This window comes from Neltuma alba, unplaced genomic scaffold, assembly GCF_004799145.2.
Source record: "Neltuma alba isolate B1F8T4 unplaced genomic scaffold, ASM479914v2 tig00012465_pilon, whole genome shotgun sequence".
Classification (NCBI taxonomy): domain Eukaryota; kingdom Viridiplantae; phylum Streptophyta; class Magnoliopsida; order Fabales; family Fabaceae; genus Neltuma; species Neltuma alba.
Window position 1 is genome coordinate 77,275 of NW_021636941.1, and position 22,804 is coordinate 100,078.

Here is a 22,804-nt window from a genome sequence, read left to right on the forward strand (position 1 = left end):
TTTCCTTCTATATTACTGATGAATCGCGGAAACCTTTTTGTTCGATAAATGTTTTAATTTCATGTGCTAAAGGAAAAGTTTATCATCTTTTTTTTTTTTTAATTGATTGATGATTAAAAATGGAAAAAAGAGTAATAGATCAGAAACCAAATGGAATTAAGAGATAAGGGTAAAAATGAAGAGAAGGGTTCAAGATGTAACCAAATAAATTTAAAAGAAAAACTAATGAAATCGAGAATAGAGTTAGGATATCAAGTTAAAACTAATTAAATGTAAGGGATGAAAATGAAATTTTAATTAAAACCAAGCAATTAAATTTCATTTTTGCTAAATACTTTGCATCAATTAAGCTAACATTGATTTTTTTATTTATTTATAAGGGATATATCTTGTTAGGGGTTTGAAATTTCAAGGCAAAAAAGGGTTTAAAATTTTTAAAAACAATTATAAGAGTTAATTTTACATAACTGAAATAGAAAAATATGCATATTTGTTGGCCCCGCAAAAAAAGGGAGGAAAATTTGCATATTTAACAATTGAACGGTGGAAGTCATGTTGAGAATGTGATATAAGAGGATAAATATTTAAGTTTTGTTTAAGAGTACCATATTTCTTTTTTGACTCTATGCATTCGTGATTTATGATATGACTAGATGGATGCTGGCTTTGTGCTGGATGATATAAATGGGGTTGAACTCCCTCTACCATCTCGTGACAATACTTAATATAAAATCTAATTAGCTAATTCAAAAAGATTAGAGAAGTTAATTAAATTAGTTTTTTTTATAGTAAATATATTTTTTTTATTAAAATATCTTTATTAATTATTTATATTTAAATTATATACAACTACTATAGGAATTACTTGAGAGGAAGGTAGATTAATATTGGTGGCAAAGTATACTTGATTTTTATATTTGCCTTAAAATTAAATATAACACTAGTTCTTATATTAAAAACCAGATGTAATATTATGTTTTAGATTTTACTTTTCTTTTATTCTCAAAAAGAAGAAGAAGAAGAATTACTGTGTGATCCCTATAGAAGAGTGTAATTATTAAAAGGTTTTATAATATGTGAATGACAAATTTTATGGCAAAAAAAAAGAATGACAAATTTTAATCTAGAAAATGATAAGCTGTCCACCTTTTATTAAGATTTCTTTTAACAATCATGTTATTTTCGTGATTTCATAATAATAATTTTGCGCAAAAAAAAAAAATCATCCAGACTTTGAGATCATTTTGTTCACCCTCGATAATAATATTTATTTTATTACTTCTTCGGTTTTAAATATAAAATTCATTTTATATTATAATTTATATTTTAAAAATAAGTGTTATATTTATCACCGGACGAATATTACAGAACGAATTAAAACGAGGGGTAGGATATAATAAAAGGATCTGAGCCCGCTTCGTCTACCTTGCTCGCAAAACCTAACTCCGCGCCGCGCTAACCTCAGACTGTTGTTGCCACGACTAGGCTCCCGTTTCAAACTATATGCACTTTTTAGTTATTTATGTCTGGAAACAGTACCAGTCTCCTCCGACGAACGAGAACCTTGTAGTTTGTAAGCGATAATTCATATCCTTTTGTCTAGTCATGGCGGACGTAATGGTTATGAATGAGGTTGAGGCAACAGCATTACGGCTTGGAGTCGATCTTTCCACCATTGACCTGGATTCCATTCGGCTTCCGCCAGGCGATGATTTTGGTGTCGTCAGGTATTTGCCCCCGGCTTCTTGCACGTCTCTGGTTTGTACTGGTAGATGAATGGGTAATGCAGATAAAAATTAAGTCTTTCCTTGGCAACTGTTTTGGCGTCTGTACTCAGTAAATGATGATTTTACGGTTTTTGGTGGGAAAAATACATTTTACCCATGAGTTTATGTGTAATGTCAACAACATGCTCCCTTGAACTTCTAGATACAAGCAAGCGCTTAATGAAGTGGGATTTGGAGTTTGGTCTTTGCGGGAGTGCGTGTTACATTTAAGCTACGGGAGTAGTTTCGCTATATTTTAAAATTCACGTATCCATTGCATAAGGTATGGTTCGTGGGGTGAAATTTAATTAGTCTGGTTATTTCGTTATTTCTATTTAAGTAGGAAGTTTCTTTTAACCTTGGAGTTTAGAAATGAGAGAATTGGCGATGGGAAACCGCCTTGATGAAGGCTTCATCCTTGTTTCTACCTAATTCAGTGTTTAAGTTGCTTATATTAGCTCTCTCTCTCTCCTCGTCCAAACTGATAAATGCAATTACAATTTATGCCTTCTTTATTTAAGGATTGAAGTAACTTATGTTTGAGGCGACCTTTCTTCACAATGTCTTATTTTGTCTTGGTTTATGTAAATTGGTGCTTACAATTGTCAGACTTTTGATTCATCACTTGGCCTAATGATCTGATTATGCTTTATTTTTCGTAACATAGTGATGATGAAGATATCTACCATGAGGAGAATCTGGAGTTGGATTCTGGATTCGGCAACATCATAGTTGTGGATAACCTCCCAGTTGTGCCCCGGGAGAAGTTTGAGAAGCTTGAAGGTGTAATACGTAAAATTTTTAGTCAGATTGGTGTGATTAAAGAGGATGGCCTATTTATGCCTGTTGATTCTGGTACTGAGAAAAGTTTAGGTTATTGCTTCATTGAGTACAATACTCCTCAGGTATGAGCGTCAAAACCCAAAAGGAAAGAAACATTTTCCGTTTTTTTATGTAAAACTTTGTTATTAGTAATTTAGTATCAGTTTTCTCCCTCTAGTTCGCTGCATTAGATTTTTTTTTAGTTAATTCATTTTTCTGTTTTTCAAATCTGGCGCACATTTTAGGAAGCTGAGCTTGCCAAAGAAAAGACACATGGATACAAGTTGGATCGTCAACATGTTTTTTCAGTGACCATGTTTGATGACTTCGATCGGTTTATGAAAGTTCCAGATCAGTGGGCTCCTCCTGAAACAAAGCCATATGCTCCCGGAGTAATATTTTATATCGCTTCTGTTTCTTTTCAGTGCTTGATGCTTGATTTTTTTTTTTGTTTTGAAATTGTTCTTTAGATCTACATTTTAGGAAGAGCTGCAGAACGGCAAATTAAACTTTTGTTTTGAACTTTGATGCTACTCTTAAGTTCTTTCACGTGTCCATCTAGGGAATCAGTGGTCTTGGTTTTATTTATGTAAACTATCTATTTAATTGACTTGACCCTTCCATGCAACTTATATCTGTTATTGCATATTACTACGATGACCATATGCATTTGTTAGACCAGGAATTATGATCATTTGATTGCTTAACAATTTTTGCTGGTTTACATCCGCAAGGTGTTTTTAACTTATTAGGGACCACGTATTGTTATTTATGTATTTATTTTTGGTCATCACCTTGTTTTATTTGATTATTTATCTAGTTTTCTTTTACATTTGTATTTGAACCGAAGCCATTTCAATATTATCATATACCATGCATCCTTTTGAAAATCAAAATGTGTGCGTTACTTGTTGGAGACTCTGCGGTGTGACCACATGTGTGTATATATTTTCTCTTAATTTATGATTATGATTTAGTGGCTTTCTTTCAGACTTTTACATGCAACATTTGATGCCTTATTGTTCTATCATTTTGAGCCTGTAAAATGTGCAGCTTTCAATATTTGTGATGCAGTCTAGTATTGTACCTTCAACAGGAAAATCTTCAGCATTGGCTTACTGATGCAAAGGCCCGAGACCAGTTTGTGATCCGTGCTGGTTCTGATACTGAGGTTCTGTGGAATGATGCAAGGCATTTGAAGCCTGATCCTGTTTACAAGCGTACAGTGAGTGCACATCCTTTTTACTGTATGACTATTAATGCCTTCTCATCATTTATTCTTCACTGCCCCTTTGGGTCACTGCTGACCACTGCAAGCTTATATCTGATGCAAATACAGTTTTGGACTGAGAGTTTTGTGCAATGGTCTCCACTTGGTACGTATTTGGCAACAGTTCACAGGCAGGGGGCAGCTGTTTGGGGAGGTGCTACAAACTTCAATCGTCTTATGCGATATGCTCATCCACAGGTTTTGCTTTGTGTTAGAGTTAAGATTATGTTTCTCTTGACTTGTAAATTATATGATACATATGTTAACTGCAGGTGAAACTCATTGATTTTTCACCTGGTGAGAAGTATTTGGTAACTTATAGCAGCCATGAACCAAGCAATCCTCGTGATGCTAATGTGAGTTCAATCTCCTGTCTTCATCATTTTATTGAGTTTCTTTTTTGCGCCATTCCTAATGTCAATTTTATTTACAGAGGGTTGTGATAAATATATTTGATGTGAGGCTTGGTAAAGTGATGAGGGATTTCAAAGGAAGTGCAGACGATTTTGCAGTTGGAGGTACTGGGGGTGTTGCTGGGGTGTTATGGCCTGTTTTCAGGTACCATTTCCCCCCCTTTTCTAGCTTAAATCCTATTGTATTAGAATCTCTGGTGGGCCAAACACATTGATATTATCTTTGCAGATGGGGTGGTGGTAAAGACGACAAGTACTTTGCTAGAATGGGAAAAAATGTGATCTCTGTATATGAGACTGAGACCTTTTCTCTTATTGACAAGAAGTCCTTGAAGGTTGAAAATGTAATGGATTTCAGCTGGTCTCCAACAGATCCTATTCTTGCACTTTTCGTTCCTGAGATGGGTGGCGGGAACCAGCCTGCTAGGGTAAGTGCTGTTTTGTGGAACTGCCTGCATTCTGGTTGTTTGGCTCGCTACATTAGATTAATGTTCATGGTCTTATCTCAAGTGTTGTAAATTGATATTATGCTTTGGTTTATGAGTAGGTTAGTCTTGTTCAAATCCCCAGTAAAGAGGAACTCAGGCAGAAGAACCTTTTCAGTGTTAGTGATTGCAAGATGTACTGGCAAAGCAATGGGGACTACCTTGCTGTTAAGGTAGATCGGTATACGAAGACCAAAAAAAGTACATACACAGGCTTTGAGCTTTTCCGTATAAAAGAACGTGATATACCCATTGAAGTTCTGGAGCTTGAGAATAAAAATGATAAGATTATTGCTTTTGCTTGGGAGCCCAAAGGTCATAGGTTTGCGGTTATTCATGGTGATAACCCTAAGCCTGATATTAGCTTTTACACCATGCGGACTGCTCAGAACACTGGCCGGGTTTCAAAACTTGTTACTTTGAAAGGCAAGCAGGCAAATGCTCTTTTCTGGTCACCTGCAGGTCGCTACATTGTGCTTGCAGGGTTGAAAGGCTTCAATGGACAATTGGAATTTTATAATGTTGATGAACTTGAAACTATGGCTACTGCTGAACATTTTATGGCAACAGATATTGAATGGGACCCAACAGGAAGGTAAACTTTGAAGAATAAATTTTGATACTTCTAATAAAGGCATATGTTTGTGTTAGTTTTTTCTAAAATCATTCTATAATTTCATATTTATTTAAAGCGACTTTTCAATATCTAATTGTTGTTGCTATTCTGAAATTACCTATCTGACGCTCTAGGTATGTTGCAACTTCTGTGACTTCGGTCCATGAAATGGAAAATGGTTTCAATATATGGTCTTTCAATGGCAAGCTTCTCTATCGTATCTTGAAGGATCACTTCTTCCAGGTGTGTCATTACTCCTTGCTCGAAGCTTTTGTTAGCTCAAGCATTACAATGGTCGAAGGAGTAATATACGTATATCTTGTTTAGCTGGTCACTGGCAGAAGGTTTAAGGATTGCAATGTTAATTGTCCTCTTGTTGACCAAAAAAAAAAAAAAAAAGCCCATTTTGGTCTTTCACAAGTGAGGTATTCTTTAACTAATTAACTTGGTTCCTCGATCATATAATAATCTTTTCAATCTGATCCCTCATGGATAAAATATTTCTCAATTTGGTCCCTCAGAATTGCCTTTTTTAGTCTTTTTCAAATTGGCCCCCCTCATAAATTTAATCTTCATCCATAAAGTCTTTATTTATTACGATTGACATTATGACAAATTGATGTGACATAGTTCTTATTTGATGAGTTTTAAATTTGTCTTTTAATTCATTGCTCATTTTATTTACAATAATTCGATACAGGGCCTTATTGATAATGATATTATTTGTGAAAGAATAATTTGACAATTGCTCATTGGTAAAGAACTAATCTGATTAGATAATCTAGTGACCAAACTGATAAACACTATTGTGGCTGGATTGAGAAGTTAGTTTTATGATAGATTAAATTGAAGATGAAAATACCTCATCTTTGAAGGATTAAAAGTGGGGCGTGGATCATAGAAGATTTTGTGTTGGAAGTTTGTATTGATTAGTAGTCCTGTGCTAGTCTTTCCTGCAAATGTTGAGTAATCACATTTCTTTTTGTGCTTTTTTTTTCTTCCCCAAACAGTTCTTATGGCGACCAAGACCGCCATCTTTCTTGAGTTCAGAAAAAGAGGAAGAGATTGCAAGGACCCTGAAGAAGTACAGTAAGAAGTACGAGGCAGAAGACCAAGACGTGTCCCTGCTTCTTAGTGAACAGGAACGTGAGAAGCGTAGAGTGTTGAAAGAAGAGTGGGACAAGTGGCTCAGTCAATGGAAGCATCTTCATGAAGGAGAAAAGTCAGAGAGGCAAAAGCTTAGAGATGGCGAAGCCAGTGATGAAGAGGAGGAATATGAGGCTAAGGACATTGAAGTTGAAGAAGTGGTGGATGTGTCAGAGGAGGTCCTTCCTTTTGAATATGAACAACAGTGATTTGGCTTAAGTAGTTGGCAAAGTGAAGAAGATTCTTTTTTCCAAACCCAATTTTGTAGCGTCATTTTGTGGCCGGAATATTCCCCACTTCATTATCTGACATGAGTGGGCAATTTTGTTGTCGGCTTTTATGTAATTTTCTTTTTCCTAGTTCTCTAATGACTACTTCATAATTCAGCAAAATCATCTCATTATTACTGTGGCCAAGATTTGAAACCTGCATATGAACTTCATTCTTTCACATTCAATGCAGCACACAATTATGATGCGATTTGAATTAGCATGACCAATCAAAAACCATAATACAGCATCTGGCGGTTAACAAGAGAAGCATACGTGTGGGGAGTTGTCTAATGAATTTGCCGCTCAGATCCCAAAATTTAGTAGTTAAACTAAGGAAAATTCAATCATTACAATTTGTTTATTTAATTATTTTGGTAAAGAAGGATTTTGGTCTTTCAATTTATTTCCAGAGATTGTGGTCCTTCAGCTTATATAAATAACTCCTAATCTCAATCCTTCACCAAAAATTTTCCTAGCTTCGTGAGCTTGTCTACACAATTTCATAATACTACTTCTGGTCCTAATTATAAAACTCAGTTGACTAATTTGGAGATATTAAGAAATTTAGTTAAGTTAGCTATTTGTAATGAATAGGTATTTTTTTTAAATATCCTTGCTAATTAAATTTGTTATCTAAAACTATCATTGTTGGAAGGATTACTTTGAAAAAAAATATAAATCTGAGACACAAAGTGGATTGGGATATTATATTTAGGATCAAAATAAAAAATAAGGTCTTATATTAAGGACCGAAGGTAGTAACAATTGTTACACAATTCCATAATAACAATTGTTCTAGAATGAGTGGTGTAATATTTTACATCGACAAGTTTGGGTTTCAAAAAAAATTAAAAGAGCGAATTATAATGAAATCCCAAACAAGGAAAATAATTAAAAAACAAGTCTCAGAGGTTGTTATTTTCATTATAGGATTTGTTATTATAAGCTGTTGAGGTTGTTATTTAGACTTTTTAGTAATTATTTCTCTTCTATATGATTTTATTATAATTTTCTAAATTAAAAAGGGACCATGACAAGAAAATTATGAGCCGCTAACAAGAATAACAGAAAGAGTTGGATAAATTTAGGTGAGTTTTTGTTGAGAAATGTGTTCACATTTAATGAGAGCACAATGAAGACTTGTATCGGGTTTTGAAGATAGCCTTAAGATTAGGCTGCTTTCACTTGCATAAAAGAAATATGGGTGTAAAGACATACCACTGAATTGTACCGGTTTATCTTAGACATTTTCGAGTTTGAATTATGGAAATAAAGTCGAGTTAAATACTTGATAATAAAATTTGCCGTTCCATAGAGTTCTACTTGGCCTGACGTGGATTAAGAAATGTTACTGTTTTCAGGGAGAATCTAGAAATAAATACCTTCAAAAATTTCAAAATCCCAAATTAAGAGTGGCTATAAAAACATATTGTCATTTGCTTTCCAAATATTGTCAATTATTATTGAAATGTAGTAAACAATACTGATTTGAAATTTTAAAATTTAAAAGTATTTTTTTAGGATTCCCCATGTTTATATAAATATGTATATATATATGATACTATAATTATTAGTTAAATTTTTATAGCTGACAACCTATTTTCTTATAAATATTTTCAAGATCGTGATCAACTTTGTTGATAAAATGGTAAAGTGGTTTCGGTTATTCAGACGAAGGAGAAGCTGAAAATATATACTCCTCCGGTCCTTAATATAGAACCCAATTCTTGAGTTGGTTTTGGTCTTAAATATAAGACTCATTTATCATATTTATCAATTTTCTCTAAATTACCCCTATAGAGAAAGAGTATAAGATGATTGTTTGAAAAATGTGTCATTTCTTAAATAACCAACTTACCTAACTTCCTTAATCTAATCAAATTTGTTAAATGAGTCTTATATTAAGGACCGGAGAGTATTATACGGGCAAATCATAATCAAAGACTTAAACGCATAATAGTAGTAACTCACGAATTTATCATCAAACATAAATATATTAATATCCTAAGCGACGCAAGGACGTCTTCCGGTTGGACGATGAAACATGATTTCCATTTGAAGTTCCAGCGACGATGATTTTGCTTCTGAGTCTCATGTTTGATTGTCATTCGTCGTTCTTGGACGTCCTCGTTCTCCTCCTCCTTCTTCCACAATATGAAGTTTCTTGCTCCACAACTTCCTATGGCTTTCTTTGGACTCACAGCTGCAACTTTCAACCATTTAAACCTTAAGATTTCAGAAGAATATATATGCGGTGAAGAAGACGAAGGAGAAGGAGAAGCGCAGTAAAAAGCGCCACTTATTTTAGACTCGTACGAGTGTACGGGTCCACTATAACTTGAAAAGTTTCAAGATATTGGATCCATACTGGATCATGTTGATAAATTTTCTCAGATAAAAATATCTGTCAAAAGGAAAAAGCACAATCAAACCCACAGGAAAAAAAGAAACTAATAATAATAGTAAAGTAGTAGCAGTAATAATACCGTCAAATTTGAGAGGACAGTAGAGGAGAAAACTGTTGGGATCAGATGATGGGAGAAGAGGAAGCCTTCCAAGACGAGCATAAGATTTGAGAGTAATGTGAATAACGTCAGCAACGACGTCGTTTTCATTCACTATAAACCTCAAAGGTCCTGCACTTCCTGCAACACTCACTGTGATCAACAACCTTGTTAGCTTTCCTGTCTTCTTCTTGTCTTTTTCTTCCTCTTTCTTCTTCTTCTGCTGATCTCCTGGGCTGTTCCTGCCCACCATTTTTCGTGCCAAGGATCGAGGCTGAGGCAACAATGGCACCATTCACTCTCGATCGCTCTTGCGAGAAACAAAAAAACAAAAAGAATTATCAAAGAAAGAGATTTACTGTGAGCATATATGTTGCCAAGACCTTCATTTCATATCATATATATATAAATAGGGCAGATTGCATGGGAGTGGTCATGCAGGATAATATTATGATATTTAACTCTATAAGGACATGGGATATGGATTGTGATTGATTGCTTTTCCCCAAGTGACAACCTACCGTAAGCATTTTACCCAAAAATTTAAAAAATTCCAAAGAAAGAGGGACAATAACCACGCACACAAACATCTAAGCATGGTGGATATTGCTGTCACTAAAACAACTTGCTATTGACATATGACTTAATTCCTATACAAGTCCTTACTATTATGATCAGGCCCTTTTGAAATTAAGGGTCTTTTTCAAAATGACCTAATTACCCTTGGTGAAATTACTTGTTAGTGTCTTTGTTGTCGTCGTTGTCAATCTTGATGAGTTTAAATTGTTGCTCAGCTCTGATCCTATTTATAAGATATTTCTAACATATTTTCACAGATTAAGAAAAATCTTAAACTACATTAACTCTCTATTAAAATAGAATAACTTTCCAATTTTATCCCTATTTATTATATATACCTTTAGAAAAAAATAATTATCTATATTATAATAAATGACAAAATAGTATATTCATACTAAAACTTTAATGAAAGAAACTTATAAATAGGATGAAAAAATCTTTTCTCTCTGTCTCAGAAGAGTATTTGTTAAACTAATCTAATACTTGTTTGTACGGATTCCATGACAAGGATGCGAATGCGAGAACTAGAGAGACAATAAGCATTGTCAAGCGAATCCCTCTTTCTTAATTATATTCATATGATGGTCTGCGCACTTCCATTAAGTGACTTGTTTTCTAGCAACGCACTTAAACAATTTAATACTAAAAAGGCCATTAAAGTTCTTAAGATGGGGGAAAAGTGAAAGCAAGACGTGACGGATTCCAACTAATGGATGCATACATATACACACAAAACACAACTATATCCACATATAATAAAGATATCACATTATTTACAAACCATAGACAATTTACATCAACTCACTGTGATTTTAATGCATGCATTGGTGGAGAATGCATTAAATTGTGGAACTGAAACATGTCCTCTTTATATATATTTATGTATTTAATGGACTGATACATTAAAATGATTTGGTGATCACTGAGAGATTAGTGATATGTATGAGATATAACTTCTGGGTGACAGATAAGTTTATAATTAAAGGACAAGTTTGTGGGAGATGTACATGTACCGCGGATTGGTTAAACAATAATATTACCTCCTATTCTAAACATAAGATCTAGTGCACAATACAAATTGCATGACAAATTAGATTTTATATTTAGTATTGGAAGTAGTATTAAATAATAAATAATGTTAATATATAACTTATTTGATTTATCAAAAAGAAAAATAGTAATTGTAATTTTCATAGTTCCATCAAATTCTTATTTTTAATTAATTTAATATGTGTAGTTTAAAAGTTTGTAACCATGACTTTGTGAATTAAAATGTGTTTAAGGTAAGTAATTGTGTGTATACTCTTTTATTTAAATATTTTTAATTTCACTAACAAAAAAAATATAGATAATAAAACAAGATTAAGTTAATGGTGGAAGCGAAATTATAACTTGTTAACTTATGAAGACTAAATTTGGGAATAAATCAATTTGTATAAACTAAAAGTATGATTTTTCATCAACTTTGAGAACCAAGAGACAACGGCTAGCTACTTTTGAATTTAACACCAATGAAGACTATTTTTCCTTTTTAAAAAAATAAGGGGAATCATTGGCGTGAGATGCATGATCCATCCGCTGATCTCTGTGTCCCCCCACCCCCCAAAAAAAAAGAAGCACACGAGGTATCCTCTTATTAGGGGTTTATTTGAGACATTGTCAAGCACTACATGGATACGCACAGATACTTTATTTATCACTAATCTTTAGTTGGAGGGCTCATTGATGTAAGGTGTATAACTTAAGAGGAAAAGACAAATTATACACCACTCTCCTCCTAACCATCAGTTAATTAGTAGTCCTCTGGTCCTTAATATAGGATCAATTATTAAGTTGATTTTGATCTTAAATATAAAACCTATTTATCATATTTATCAATTTTTTCTAAATTATCCCTATGAATACTCCTCAACCATAATTAAGTAGAAGAGGAAAGGAGGATATTAAGAAAGATGATTGTGGTATTTGAGGAAAAAACATGTCTTATTCTTATTATTAACTAACTTACCTAACTTTCTTAATCTAATCAAATTAATTAAATAAATCTTATATTAAGAACCGGGGGAGTATTACATTCAAATGTGATAAACCAATGAATGCTTATACATAGGTTAAACATAATAAAAGAGTACAAAAATCACTATCATAAAAAAACCATGTCTATTAATTAAGTCTGAGCATATTACGTATATGAACTTTTTGCATACAATATATGTACTGATGTATTAATTAATTAAGAAGCAAGGACAGATTTTGGTCGAATGACAAAACAAGATCTCCACTTGGGAAGGTTTTGCTTTTGGGAGTCATTTTTGAGGCCAACGTTCGTATTCTTCTTTATCAATGTGAATTCTCTCCCCCCACAACATCCTATGGCCTCCATTGGACTTAAGCCTGCCAAAACGTACGCTTCCACTGTCATGGCATATATACATATCTGGAAACTTAAAAACTCATTATTCATAATCAACAAGCCGTAAAATTGCGCATGTTAGATATACTACCAAGCTAATCAAATGCATTAAAATGAATATTCGAATCGGATATACAAGAATAAAACATTGTAAACTAATATCTAATACAGTATACGAAAGATCGATATCTAGTTTGCATAATTAAATGTGAAAAATTAAATTAAATTTAAACTATAATTTTAAATTCAAACCAGATATCAGTTTTCATTATATATTTTTTTATATAAACAGTCTTCTATAATTTTATTTTCACCTGCTTCGATATATATATATATATATAAGATGCTCCCCGGCTTAAAAAAAAGGATATGGACAATAATATTATACTGTATATGATAATATATATGGTACTAAAATATAGGTCAATTTTAATCACAAACCAGATACATAATACGTGTGCATTGGATCAATGTACGAATATCTGATAGGAAAGAAAAATAAATCGTGAATCAAATCAGATAAAGAAAAATAACATGAATCAAAGATCCAAGATACGAAAGCTATATGGTTTGCATATAAGTAAAAGTTTATTATAATTTTATTTTGAGCTGTTTCAAAATATATCCAAAAAAAAATCAACAATAATAGTATTAGAGTATATATACATATATGCTAGAAATACATGTCATTTTTAATAACAAACTAGATTATATCAATATGCAAATCTGATAGGGCAAAACAAATAAACAAAACATGAAATATACCATCAAGTTTCGTGGGACAGTAGAGAAGAAAATCCTTAGCATCAAACCCTAGAAGAGGAAGCCTTTCTTGACGGGCATAAGATTTGAGAGCCATTTGAATGACATTAGAAACAAGATCATCCTCGTTGACCAGAAATCTCAAAGGCCCTGCACTTCCACTAACGTTAATTGTGATCAATAACCTCGTCAGCTTCTTCTTGTTGATCTTCTTTTTCTGGTCATCCTCGTCTTTCCTTTTAAAAGTGAAGTAGTTCATCTTATTTTTTCCCAACATTTTACGACGACACAGATAAACTCAGCTGCGATATTGAAATTATATATTTACAGTTGAGAATTGAGGATCAAGGCCGATGCAACGGTAATACCAATCCCTTTTGTGGGATGTGAAGAAGAAACATAATGAAGAAGCCAGGCTGAGAGAGAAAACCCTAAAGCAAATCATCAAAGAAGAAACCCTGAGAATATGTACGACCAGGACGTTTATATGACGCAGGCTCCTCTCGATCTGTATATATAGACGGGGGAGATGATGGAGATAAATTCTTAGGATAATATATATATAAATATATTAAGATAACGAATCTTTTTCTAGGATTAAACTAAATTATTATAGATTTTTTTTTGGGCTAGAGAGGGCTAATTAAATTTTAATTTATTAGTCTCTATATAATTTGCCAGAAATAAAATAAAATTAACTAGACATATGTCTATATAAATGAATATGTATAAAATATTAATTCCTAATAATGCGGCCCAAGTAAGTTTGTTATGATCATTTTATCTATTTTTCTCAATCCAGATATATTTCAAGAAAAATGATATAATCGGATATGAATTTAATTATGTCAAACAAATTAAAAAAAAACATCCCATGCACGTCTCATCTAAATTATTCAGATCATAAAATTTAAACACTTGATATTTTCTACTGGGTCCCCATTATAATCCCATAAGTTATAAAGAGTGCTCCCTATTAATTTTCCGATATATTGTACGAGAACACATAGATCAATATCTGGATTTGCTTTTGTGGTAAAACACGAGTTCCACTTCTTCGAGTTCCAGCCACGATTTTGCTTGTTATTAGTCTCATCTTTGATTTGAAATCCTCTTGTTTCCTTCACAGCCTTCTTTCTCAGAACAAAGTCTCTAAACCCGCAACTTCCTATGGTCTCCGTTGGACTCCAAACTGCCCAAAAAAAAATACTGTAACTATCAAAACAAACACGAGAAGAGCATAGAACTTAAGAACAAATTCATGGTAACATAACAAAAATAATACCGTCGAATGTGACACTGGAAGAATAAAGAAGGAAATGGTTGGCATCAGAACCCAAAAGAGGAAGCCTTCCTAAACGAGCATAAGACTTGAGAGCAGCGTGAATCACATCAGAAACGACATCGTCTTCGTTCACCACTAACCTCAATGCTCCCGAACTTCCCACAATGTTGACTTTTATCGGCATCCTTCTTCTATTAACCTTCCTTTTCTGCTTCTGCTTCTCACTGTTCTTCCTCAACATTCTGATGATGATCTCAACATATGACATGTATGATTGATGAAGATGCTCGTTTCATATAATTTCATGCGCGCACGCACATATATATAGGAGGAGATTGCGAGTTGGGGGGCAAAAAAAAAAAAAGGAATTAATATTTCCATGTCTAAGTCATAAGCTATGAATAACAAACAGAGAAATAATTGCAAGATGAGCATGAGCTGGTGTGGTGCATGGGATAGCATGAGTCATGCCTAATAAAGCACTGATTACAACCAACAAATTAAACTGCTTTGATTAATTTCTCTAACAAACAACGGATATACCCACACACACACACACACCCACCCACACACCCACACAAAGCAGCAGTATATTCCAAGTTTATATGAGATATATTATCCTAAAATTATAAATCTATAAGCATGCATGGGATCAACATCAACTACGCATCATTTCATGCATATAAGTAATAATGTAATACTCATCCGGTCCTTAATATAAGACCCATTTAATTAATTTGATTAGATTAAGGAAGTTAGGTAAGTTAGTTAATTATAAAAAATGTGACATACTTTTCCTAAAATATCATAATCATCTTTCTTAATACCCCTCTCCCTCTTCTACTTGATTATGGTTAAGAAAGTATCTATAGGGGTAATTTAGAGAAAACTGATAAATATGAGAAATGGGTCTTATATTTAGGACCAAAACCAACTCAACAATTGGGTTCTATATTAAGGACCGGAAGAGTATATAAGTAGCAGGAGCAGCTTAACATAAGTAGCAGGAGCTCTTACTCTTTAAGTTATTGGAGGTTCAATTCTTAGCTTCGTCCTTCGTATCATGAAAGAAATTACTATTAGTTGAGTTCAAAAAGAACTATTCCTCCTAAGAAAAATACAAAAAGTTGAGAAAGGATCAGGAATTAGAACACCCGAGTCTAGTGAAACACACTACAATTGATTAACAGATCCAAAGAAAATGAAAATATTTGTAGTATTATATATTTAGATTGGATAGCTGAATCTTCAATGCATTTCATTGGGTGTACATGCCCCAACTTTATACTAGTGGGTGTATCAGTGACTGATGACTGGGAATAATAATGAATAAGACATGTAATTGCAACATTTCCCATTATCTCTATGGATTATTACAGTTAGCCTATTACAATTAATTATCAAGATCAAAAAACCCAAAGATAGCTTACCAATATGCAAGTCCAATTCACCTCCTGTATTATGTATTTCTGTTAATGCATTTTATTTTACTAATAATACAGCCATAAATCAAAATCTTGTTTTAGTGTCATCATATTTAACCAAGGGCAGATGCAACATCCGAATAGCTTGATTAAATCTACCCTGTTGCTTTTGATTGTATAGTAGATTTCTAATATGATGTTCAAACCTTTGCAATGCCTTCCCGCATAGGGAAGCATGGGTTCCAAAATAATTCACATGGACCTCAGGCTCTCCAACCTTATGAGCTAGCTTTTGAAGTGTGGTTATTTCAATGTTCCTGACTTCCTGCTCTTTTTCTAGTCAACCATTTGAAAGAATCACCCATGGAAAACGTCCATCTAGCTTAACCAATTCATTCAATATTTCAGAAGACTGAGACTCTTGAGAAATAGTTGGGAACTACCACACTTTCTGTAATATGTAAAAGCAAAGATTTCGAATTAAGAACGATTTAGAGTAATCTGATATAGGCACTGACCTGTCTTTTGGGAACCGATTCTGCTGGTTGGCTTCACTTATTTTTTCTGCAAGCTATGCTCTTTCAGAATACGCAAGTAGTGTGGCTATCTTTTTAGTGGGGAAAGCATATATTGAGAAAAGGAAACAAAACGGAAAAAGCATAAATCAGGTATCTTATGCAAGAAACATTTAGACCTGACTAAGCACAGATTTGCATGCAAACTCAACCCTGTAAGACGGGCTGTAGATTCCTACAGTCTGCCCTTGCAGTTGACAGTAATAATAAACAGAAAAGAGGAAAAAGTAAATATGATCATTCTCATTGTTATAGTCAATTATGATCAAGATAAAGAACTTTTTTTCAATTTTCAATTTTGGCACATTACATCAATCTTTCCAACTGATTTTCCTTATTTTATAAAGTGAGGATCTAAAAAATGGCCAATGCAAGAGAGCCATCTAAAGATTACTGATGGATAATACATCTCAAAATTATGCGCTTCAGGTCTTAGATTAAAGTTTCCTTCCACTTCTACAATTAGGGTTAAAACTATGTGGACTAGGAGCATATTATAGGTGCATCACCTTTCATACATAGGACACCTAATGATAAGGTGACCTTTAATCATATATAAACAACACAAGCCCTAAAAGGTTAAAAGGAATGTTAAAGACAGGACCCGTTTTTTGGGTTTTCATGCAACATCAAGACGCTATCATCTGATATTCAGAATTACTTTAAGAGCACAGGGATTCAGTCAGAATCAAGCCAGTACATGACTGCAGATAATATTGGATCATAATGGAACTAACGTTTTTCTGCAAGTTATTGGTCCTAGCTTGAGGAATGCAAGAAAACTACATTAACAAAACGAGATTTCTTAACGTAAAAAGAAAATTTGAGCATATGACAAACCGTTGATTCTCCTCCCCTTTCAGTTGGAAGGAGAATTTAAGTACTGACAGGATTCACTATAACGAGAATTAGAATGAGCAAGGGACAGAAATCAATGCTCACTTACCACCATTTTCACCATATGTTTCTCTCTCTTTGCCCACTTGTTTTTATCTTGGAACAGGTCACAAGCTTCCTTCTCCTGGGCTTCACCACGAGTGAGGAGGAGCTGCTCTTTCCCCCTCGCATTCCACCTTTTCTTGGTCTACATCAGAGCCCATCCTTTACTGGTTAATAAAAAGATTTTTTTTCACTTCACTTCCCATAAAAAAAATCCTTTCTCCAATCTGACATCAAATGTATCTTTTAGCACATAATTCCCTACAGGGGAGAGCATCATGATTTGATTAGTTTTTCTACTGATCAATACCATTAGAAAAATTTATCTTTATTTGATCACAGTACCCATTATACAACACTAGAACATCCTATCAAAATCAACATATCAATATACCACAACAAAATACAATCCTATGTTGTTGACGTGCTTGTTTAAATTCAGACCCCATGCAAATCTGCAAGCATTCCAATACCAGCAAATAAAGACATCAGCAGTTGGCACAGAATTAACAACACATACAATCACTTACCCTCAATATCAGTGCAAAAATAAGGAGGGAAAGATTAACATGGATACCAAACTTGTACTCACCATGAAACACCTTGGAAAGAGTTTTACCAAAAGCAAGTTCCGATTTTCTTCTAGATATTTTGCTTGAATCAGTATCCTTCTGCATCTTGCTGAACTACTCCAGTTCTTTAGAAGTAACAAACTCCATCTACATCACAGAGGGATACAATGCTATTAGAAGTTTTATTTATAGTTTTTAGGTGTTTGATATTACGTTTTCCCACAAAGACAGAATATGCAGGCACAATTCAATATCGTATAATTATTTATTTCAAAAGTTAACCTTACTTAAAATTAGTCTGTTTAACCATTGTTTGGCAACAGCAAGACTTTGTAATTAAGTCACGTCCAAACTGGTTTGAATTAAGTCGCTAGGACACAAACAATGAATCCCCAATTGTTAAACAACACTCGCATAGAAAGATTAACCAAAAAATTGCAAATCACATAACCTGACCCTCTATAATTAGAAAAATTAAATATGGGCATTTTTTAAATATTTCAATAACACATACCAATCACTTCACAAGTACCTGGCTTGATTTTGTCTATTTTGTATTTGTTTACCTCCAAATATCTTAACTGTTCCTCCTGTAACAGCAGTCTTTAAGGCAAACATGGGTTAGATGTTTATTAAAACCCCCCTGTCTAAGAGGTTTTTCAGACTTGAGATTAATCAGGGGGGCTTTATCATTCCACAAATTTTCAAAGTGTGACCTGAGGGAGTAGAACTTCCATCACCATATTCTCAAAACATGGAAAATATGAGGAAAATATCTCTTGCTGTCCATGCTATAAACAACTATAATTAAACTAATCAACTATTTATCAAATAAACCCGTAATCAACCACTGTTCAACAACTATCTAGGCTTCTTCTGTTCTTAATTATCCAAAAACTATCAGCATTTATCTAAGCTCATAACTAATAACTGTTCAGCCACTAAGCTTCAACTATCCTTAATCATCCATGAACTATCAATATTTATCAACTATGCCTGTAATTAACCACTGTTCAGCCGCTAAACTTCAACTATATATCCTGAAACATCTGCCATTCAAAAATATTCTCCACAACTGTTCAACTATTAGGCTTCAGCTATCCTCAATCATAAATTATCAAAATTTATCAACTATGCCTGTAGTTAACCACTGTTCAGCCGCTAAACTTCAACTATATGTCCTCGAACATCTGCCATTCAAAAATATTCTCCACAACTGTTCAACTACTAGGCTTCAGCTATCCTCAATCATCATTGAATTATCAATATTTGTCAACCATGCCCGTAATTAACCACTGTTCAGCCACCAAACTTCAACTACATATCCTTAAACATCTGCCAATTGTCAATATACTCCACCACTGTTCAACTATTAGGCTTCTGCTATCCTCTATCATCCATGAATTATCAATCTTTATCAACTATGCCTGTAACTAACCACTGTTCAGCCACTAAACTTCAACTACATATCCTTAAACATCTGCCATTCTTAAATATACTCCACTACTGTTCAACTGCTAGGCTTCTCTTAATCATCCATGGACTATCAATATATAAACATGACTAATTTCCCTCTATTACCATTCTGTTCATCGTTAAAATATTACATAAACCTTCAAGACTCTTGTATTTAATCATGATCCAACCATATTGCTTTATTTCATATCTAGTTCCTCACTGCCTTTTCCTGATAGTTTCAAGTTAACAATTGATTTTTTAGCCTCTGCATCTAAATAGGGGGTTCAAATTAAATATACAATATTTGAAATTAAGAGAGTTTGGATTTTTTTTTTTTTGTGAAATTATTTTCAAAACATAATGACACTTTAAAACCTCCACCTGATAGGTGAAAACTCACAGAAAACCTCCAAAATTTGAAGGAAAAAACCGTGAGTTTTATTTGGAAGAAGGTGGAGTGCTTTTAAGTGATGAATAAACAGAAAATTAGTAATTAGTAAATAATCTTAGCTGAAATAAAATATAAAATATTTGCAATTAAGAGAGCTTGATTTTTTTTTTGTGAAATTATTTTCAAAACATAATGACACTTTAAAACCTCCACCTGATAGGTGAAAACTCACAGAAAACCTCCAAAATTTGAAGGAAAAAAACCGTGAGTTTTATTTGGAAGAAGGTGGAGTGCTTTCAAGTGATGAATAAACAGAAAATTAGTAATTAGTAAAATAATCTTAGTTGAAATAAAATATTGACTTGGCATTTTCACCACTTAAAAATAGAATAGCTTCAAAAAATTATAGCCCCTAAATTTAAAGATTCCTAAATTTAAAGATAGGCATTCATGGAGCAATTGCATGTCAAACATAGGACTCCTACTAAACTAACTAATAATAGACAGGACAAACGAAGAAAAAGTACTAATTCAACACATTAACATAGGACTCCAATAAGTGATCTTCACCCCCATGATACTTATCAAGATTCGAGGCCGTGCAGGGTTTTGTATTTGTGGTATCAATTAATATAATAAAGAAACTAAAGGGCTAAAATATTAACGTAAGCATTAGCTTAAGGCAATGTTCAAGAGAGCAACAAGAAGAGCTAGCACAATTGGGACAACAATGCAATAACATAACATATAAATACATAGCAATAAAAGGAAGTTCAGCCTCCAACTCATGGCACCATATTCAGCTGGACTTGTTCATACCCCAGAAGAAATTGTGAACTTTTGGAGCTACACACTCAGATTACAATTTGAACATAGCTCTGAAGTTCGCACATATTTTAGTGATCACACAAAAAATACTTGAATGTAACAGAAGGACTGATAATGGATGAGGTGAGAATCCGAAAGGCTCACTCAGCTAATCCAAAGGGACTCGTAACGGTAACGACAGGGCCAAATTGGTGTCCCTGAATGCAACAAGAACTGTTAAGGGCAGCCTCTTTTTTCTTCTCAATGAGGTAAAGTGAGAATCCTAACGGCTCACTCACAACAACCTATGAGTACCGGAATGGTGACAAGGATGTCCTGTCCCATAGCTACGATGAAGATTCTCTTCCTTTGTCTCCTCTTTTTTTTTTTCTCTTTTTTTTTTCTTTCTTTTTTTTCTTTTTTTTTTTTTTTTTTTTTGCTGCTTGGCCGAGTGAGTCTCCAAATGGCTTACTCACGTAGGGCCAGCTGAGAATCGTAGCAGTGACATACACCACATGTATGGTGCAGCACCGAATTCCGGCTGGCTTCGCCACATTGTCTCCTTCCTAAGAATCCAAAAGACTTTGCCCAAAACAGTTCAAGCGAAGCAGGAAATTTAAGCACCGCCTGCCCCAAATTACATTCTCCCTATAACCTTTGATTTTCCGTTGACATTCAATAACAGATATAGGATCCTAAGATATGCAACAAATATCAAAACCATATTCAAACTGAAGTCAAGCGGGTCACATCCATTGGTTCAAAAATAAATACTTGGGATAAGAAAACAAGTTTCGCCTATAAAAAGTTATGAGTATAGACTGATATTGATGAACTGCCACACATTTATTTTCACATCACTAACATTATTTTCCCAGTAAGTGTAATTGCAACTCTTGCTGTATCAGGATAAAGACCATTTCACTAATGCGTGTCAGAGTGTGTATTAAGCCCGTTTATTTAATAATTCAATAAACCAGTGCAAGTGAAAGCTGCAGGCACTCAACCTTGATATGGGGAAAAAAACTTGATCAGACCAGACGCCTAAGTCACAAAGACTAGAACTCACCCTAGAAATACCTATTGGGTAAAAAAAAAAAAAAAAAGAACAAAGGGAAAAAATAAATGCGGTGTTAGGAAATTACTTACCTTTCTTGGCGGGAGCAAGGTAAATTTCTTGGCAAGTCATTCTTAACGTCACCGACCGCCTTAGTTAAAAAATCCGGCAAGGGAACCAAAATTGGCGGCGGTGATGGCAGAGACACGGAGGAACCGGCATAGAATTCTGATCCCATATCTTTCTTTACTCGATCAGCCGGCGTTGGAGTCTCGGCGTCGGTTTGCCACCCACAGTATTTCACGACTTTAACTTGGAATTTCCTGGGCCGTGGTTTCCCGCGTTGGTATCCATTGCAAGCAGAAACTCCTCGTATAGAGTCATGTCGATTCATCTTTTTATACATCTGAAAGAAGTAGAAGAGTGAAAGAAGAAGAAAAACCAAAAACCCAAGCCCATGTGGAAATACAGATAAAAAAACAAAAATCTAACCGTGAAAGAAGAAACGACGGCGGAAGAGAGAAGGCCAGAGACAGAGCCGAGGTGCCGTGCACGGCTGCAATAGCAGAGGTGAGAGGAGATATGGCGGAGGCAAAGGCAAGCAGCTGAGAAGAAGAGGTGGGAGACGAGCGAGACGGAGACGACAGCCCAAGGCAAAATGCATTCAAATTAAATTTCTATTTTCAACGTTAAACCGAACCCAACCTTACTACGTTAGTTTTTTTTTTTTTTTCCCATTTGGTCAAACGACTACTACGTTAGTTCTTTTTTTCTTGTTTTTTTGGTCAAACGAATACTAAGTTAGTTAAATCTAAGGTAGACGTTTTCAATCTCTTTATTCTCCTTGAGAAGAGATTTTCTTTTCTTTTCTTTTCTTTTTTTCTTGGTTCTACTCAAGTCATAAATTATAATGTTCCGTATATGCAACCAAAAAGCGCCAAAAAAGAAATAAAAAGTACATGTAATTAAAAATATTCATCATTTTATTTAATGGTGGTTAGGTTGAGGATTTGGGTTCAAGATTGGAACATTGTGGGTAAAAAGAAAATCACATTAGAAAAACTGCTCAAATCAAAACAAACTTGGTATCAGGGAACATCAGATTATTATTTAAATTTATTCTTGGATGGTTACAAAACTTTTTAGGTGAACCTCGGAATGAGGGTTCAAATCCTAAGTCCCTCACCCATGCAATGCTGGCAGTCAAAGCTCTAATGTTAATTTATTTATTTTAAGGAAAAATATATT

At 34.0% G+C, this 22,804-nt stretch overlaps 3 protein-coding genes across 3 annotated transcripts; 1 reads left to right on the forward strand and 2 right to left on the reverse strand.

Moving 5' to 3' along the window:
* The first annotated feature begins 1,474 nt into the window (after positions 1-1,474).
* On the forward strand, positions 1,475-6,972 carry LOC114727343 (eukaryotic translation initiation factor 3 subunit B). Its single transcript, XM_028914043.1, has 12 exons — positions 1,475-1,492; positions 1,521-1,727; positions 2,434-2,671; positions 2,834-2,980; positions 3,685-3,813; positions 3,928-4,056; positions 4,131-4,214; positions 4,292-4,416; positions 4,501-4,699; positions 4,819-5,351; positions 5,507-5,615; positions 6,383-6,972. Exons 2-12 carry the CDS (start codon positions 1,606-1,608, stop codon positions 6,725-6,727), a joined length of 2,160 nt encoding a protein of 719 aa, XP_028769876.1. The 5' UTR covers positions 1,475-1,492; positions 1,521-1,605; the 3' UTR covers positions 6,728-6,972.
* A 6,959-nt stretch (positions 6,973-13,931) lies between these two features.
* LOC114727347 (uncharacterized) lies at positions 13,932-15,083 on the reverse strand. The gene is made up of 2 exons (XM_028914046.1): positions 14,334-15,083; positions 13,932-14,240 (listed from the first exon to the last, which is right to left on the reverse strand). The coding sequence occupies exons 1-2, from the start codon at positions 14,599-14,601 to the stop codon at positions 13,945-13,947; spliced, it is 564 nt and encodes a 187-aa protein (XP_028769879.1). The 5' UTR covers positions 14,602-15,083; the 3' UTR covers positions 13,932-13,944.
* Positions 15,084-15,350: 267 nt separating this feature from the next.
* Positions 15,351-22,161, reverse strand: LOC114727346 (uncharacterized). The gene is made up of 7 exons (XM_028914045.1): positions 22,049-22,161; positions 21,649-21,962; positions 17,864-17,990; positions 17,279-17,416; positions 16,276-16,364; positions 15,964-16,135; positions 15,351-15,441 (listed from the first exon to the last, which is right to left on the reverse strand). Exons 2-5 carry the CDS (start codon positions 21,960-21,962, stop codon positions 16,329-16,331), a joined length of 615 nt encoding a protein of 204 aa, XP_028769878.1. The 5' UTR covers positions 22,049-22,161; the 3' UTR covers positions 15,351-15,441; positions 15,964-16,135; positions 16,276-16,328.
* Between the last annotated feature and the right edge of the window lie 643 nt (positions 22,162-22,804).